Here is a 4187-nt window from a genome sequence, read left to right as displayed (position 1 = left end):
AACTCATAAGAAGTCTTTTTCAAGAAGGGTCGAAGAAAAACGCGATTTGAGACATGACATGCGGTGTTGATCGCCTCGGCCCAATATCTCCTAGGAGTCCTATGCTCATCGAGCATTGTCCTGGCCATCTCAACAAGAGTCCGATTTTTGCGCTCAACAACACCATTTTGCTGGGGGACATAAGGAGAGGAAAACTGGTGCTCGAGACCCAAAGAAGCACAGAAGGTATCAAACTGAGTATTTTTGAATTCTGTGCCATTGTCAATGCGCATAGCTCTCATGACATTCTTAGGCAACTCAGTCTGTAACCGAAGAATCAAATCTCGAACATGAGAAAAAGCCTCATCCTTACCCTCCATGAAAAACACCCAAGAGTAGCGAGAAAAGTCATCCACAATCACTAGAACATACCACTTCCCTCCCTCTGACCGAACCCGAGCCGGACCAACTGTGTCCATATGAAGTAGCTCACCAGGTCCCTTGGTCATGACCTGAGTCACAGGAGGGTGAGAAGCGGCAACCATCTTCCCATGACGACAAGGGTGACAAACCAAATCCTTCTCAAATTTCAATTTGGGCAATCCTCGGATTAAGTCAAGTGAGCTCAACCTAGCTAGTAAGTCAAAGCTCAAATGACCAAGTCTCCTATGCCACTTCCAAAGATCAGAAGAGGATCCAGCCACAAGACAACGAGAAGAGCCAAAAGAGTGAGAAAAATCAGCTCGAAAGACACGACCAAAAGGGACAATCTGGCAAACAAGATTTCCCTGAGAATCAAGAACTCGAGACAAGCCGGTCTTAAAACGCACCTCAAAACCATCCTGAAGGAGTTGCGAAACCGAAAGCAAATTGAAATGCAAATTTGAAACCAAAACAACATCCTCCAAGACAAAACTCTCATTGACTCGAATGGTCCCACGAGAAAGCACCTTACCTTTGCTATTGTCCCCGAATGTGATGTATTCCTTACATTGCACGGGGTCGAGGCTGGAGAACCATTTTGAACTTCCGGTCATGTGGCGCGAACAACCGGAATCAACAAGCCACGTGTTCTCCAGGCCTCCGATCTGCATCAATAGAAAGACATGGGGTGAGCAAACGGCGCAACACTGGGGTTAGTAAACTGTGAAGGATACCAGTGTTGGGTCTGCCCTAGAAAAGTGTTAGGAAAAACACCAAGCATGCCATGTCCCATTTGAGGAAAGCGATCACCACGAAAGGGAAAATGTGGTCCACTAGAGCTATGGGACTGAGAAGCAAAGCCACCGCCACGAGGTTCAAAGTCATATTGATCATGACCTGAACCACGTCGGGCACGACCACCACGTGGTCTCGCAAGCTGAGGCCTAGCACCTTGAGGCATTGCACCTCTAGGCCTAGCACTGCGCCTCTGAACAGGCGGCACATGTACGCCATGGGGTGGGCAGTACATGTTCCGGTTGTTCAACTCGTACTCTCGCCGCTTATCTCTCTTCCTCCTAAAGCAAAACTCAACAAGGTGACCATCCCTATGGCAATACTCACAGTGATACCTTACCTCTCTCTTGGGTGGTTGTTGGTTCACTCTCTTGTGGGTATAGTTTACTCTTGGTGGCTTTTTGGCTTTAGGAAGGGGATCCTCAGATATGTTTGGTAGAGTGTCAAGTGGGTTCCTGAGATGGTTAGGTTTTGGAATCCACACTTGTTTTTGAGGTGGGGATTTTGGAGGTTCTTCAAACACTCCATCTTTGACAGTGGGTTTGGAAGGCTCAGGTGGAGTGAATTTGATCAACTTGGGAGTAGTGGATGGTTTCTCACTTGGGCTCAAACCACTAAACTCATCAACCTTGCCATAAAGATTTTCACCCTTCCCACCTATAGCAAAGCCTACACCCGATGTGCAAGTTCCCTGCCTGAACTGGCTCATCATCATGCCCAACTGTGGCTCACTGCTAGACACCCAGCTCAAGATGGACCGAAGGTATGTGTTGTCTTCCTCGGATCTCATCTTATCGTGCCTGCAAGACTCAAGCTCTAGCACCAAACTCTCACAACGTGCACACTTAGCAATAGTGCTATCTGAACTGGCCTTCTCAAGAATAGAGATCTTGGCATTCTTCTCTGCCAGCTCAGATTGCAAGCCTGAGCAGGACTTGCACGCACCCAACAAGATAGGCCTAGCCTTCAGCTCACCATACTCATCAAGCAAAGTAGCATACTTAGATTGCAATTCAGAGAAGTTAGACATATGAACAGCACACTCATCGCACTCTACTTCATCTGACACAACCACAGCACACTCCTTAGCAACCTCAAGCTCCTTAAGCGCCAACTCTAGCTTGTCCTTAAACTCTTTGCTCTCACGGGCAGCACGCTTAAGCAATTTATCTTGACTAATTAAGGTGATATTCATGCTATCAAGCTCAGCGACAAGGTCATCAACAGAAGGAGATACCTCGGAAGTGTCATCGTCGAAGGAGACCTCATCCTTGCTGGCCTTCACCTCTTAATCAATCGCCATGGTGCAGAAGCCTTCGTGAGTGGAGTCGGCGACGAAGCAAAGACCAGTCAGCTTCTCCTCCATCTTCCTCTCGGACTCATCGTCACTCGAGGGAGAAGAGGAGCGGTCATCGCCGGAGTCGTTGTCGAGGTCGCTGAGGGAAGCAAGGAAGGCACGCTCTTGCGCCTTGGCTTTCTTGCGGTACATCTTCTTGAGCGCCTCCTTGTCGAAGCCCTTCTTTGACTTGTACTTCTTGGAGGTGTAGTCGCGTTTGTCCTTGCGCTTGCCGGAGTCGTACTTGTCGGAGAAGTGCTTGTTCTTCTTGGGGCAGTGGGCGACGAAGTGGTCGAGATCTCCACAGTTGTAGCAGCCCACCTTTTGATCACCGCCCCGGCGGCGGTTCAAGCGGTTGTTGTGGAACCGCGAGAACCAGCTGATGATCAACGCCAGCTCGTCATCCCCAAGGGTCTCCAACTGCTCCTCTGAAACAGACACCAAAGAAGACAAGGCAAACGACATCTGTGAAGGGTTAGCTGAAGAACTTGAACTGTTACCTGAGACTAAAGCCATAGTCGATGCAGAGGGATTCTTGAGCTTGGCTTGAGTCTGGTAGTCGATCTCGGTGGACTTGAGCTTGCTGAACAGCTCGTCCACAGTGATGGTGTCGTAGTTCGAAGACTCGATGACGGCGGACACCTTCACATCCCATACCTTCCGATCTAGGGCATATAGAAGCTTGAGAGCCCTCTCATGATCGTCATAAGGTAGTTGTGCCTTGTTTGCTCGCATCTTGTTAATGATCGTCTGAAAACAAGAAAACATGGCATCGATGGACTCGCCATCAAGCTGAGTGAAGTTCTCGTACTCTCTTTTGTACGTCTCATAGAGTCTGGTTTTGACATGGGCTGTACCCTCGTGATAGCTCTGAAGCCTCACCCAGATCTCTCGAGCAGTAGCACAATCAGAGACACGCTCGAACTCAGGAAGCGAAAGACTCGAGAAAAGAACAGATCTTGCTCTGCTATTTGCGTTGTGCCGATCTTTTTGATCTTGCGTGGTTCGAGCACAGGGTTCAAGCACAACGAAAGTAGCATCCTCGCAAATTTTCCAAACTAGCCAATCAATCCCCTGAAGATGTGCAGACATGCGAATCTTCCAATAAGGAGAATTTGTCCCATCGAAAAACGGTGGTTTTCCGGAACCACGCTCCATGTCGCCTTCGTGGATCACGGACCGATTAAGGTGGAATGATCCTTAACCGGCTCCGATACCAATTGAAGGACCGAAAAAAGCGACCAGAGGGGGGGTGAATGGGAGCCTCAAATTTCTTTCGAAATGTTTAGCCACTGTCCCAAAATCACCGCCAAGCGCAAACACAATCCAAAACTAAAATACTCTAGCGAAACAGTGACGAGAGTATCTAGAAAAATTCTTCGGAACGGTAGGAAGCTAACGAAACAAACGGAACACGAATCGGAGCTCAAACGACCAAATTGCGAGCGAAACAAGAAATTAAGGCCAGAAAAAATAAACAGAAAATCCCCTAAAAATATTTGTCACTGTAAAACAAAAAACAGGGATGGAGAAACAGCTCTCCACTTTGCCCAGCAGCAACGAGTTGTCCACACCTGAGCCGGCAGATTTATCGTGCCGGACTGCTGGAAAATCGAGCAGAAACTTCCCTGTTCGTCTGACCTGTTCCTCGCAA

The 4187-nt window shown here is 48.4% G+C and overlaps 1 protein-coding gene across 1 annotated transcript; it reads right to left on the bottom strand.

Annotated features, from left to right (window-relative positions):
- LOC110435965 lies at nucleotides 2486–3691 on the bottom strand. The gene has a single exon (XM_021462084.1). The coding sequence runs from the start codon at nucleotides 3689–3691 to the stop codon at nucleotides 2486–2488; it is 1206 nt and encodes a 401-aa protein (XP_021317759.1).

This window comes from Sorghum bicolor, chromosome 5 (genome assembly GCF_000003195.3).
Source record: "Sorghum bicolor cultivar BTx623 chromosome 5, Sorghum_bicolor_NCBIv3, whole genome shotgun sequence".
In the NCBI taxonomy this organism is placed as follows: domain Eukaryota; kingdom Viridiplantae; phylum Streptophyta; class Magnoliopsida; order Poales; family Poaceae; genus Sorghum; species Sorghum bicolor.
The sequence above is the reverse complement of the archived record's forward strand: the minus strand, read 5'-3'. Positions and strand labels throughout refer to the sequence as shown.

Excerpts from the sequence above, each read along its gene's own strand:
- LOC110435965 (XM_021462084.1), bottom strand. The coding sequence starts at position 3,691 with ATGGAGCGTGGTTCCGGAAAACCACCGTTTTTCGATGGGACAAATTCT.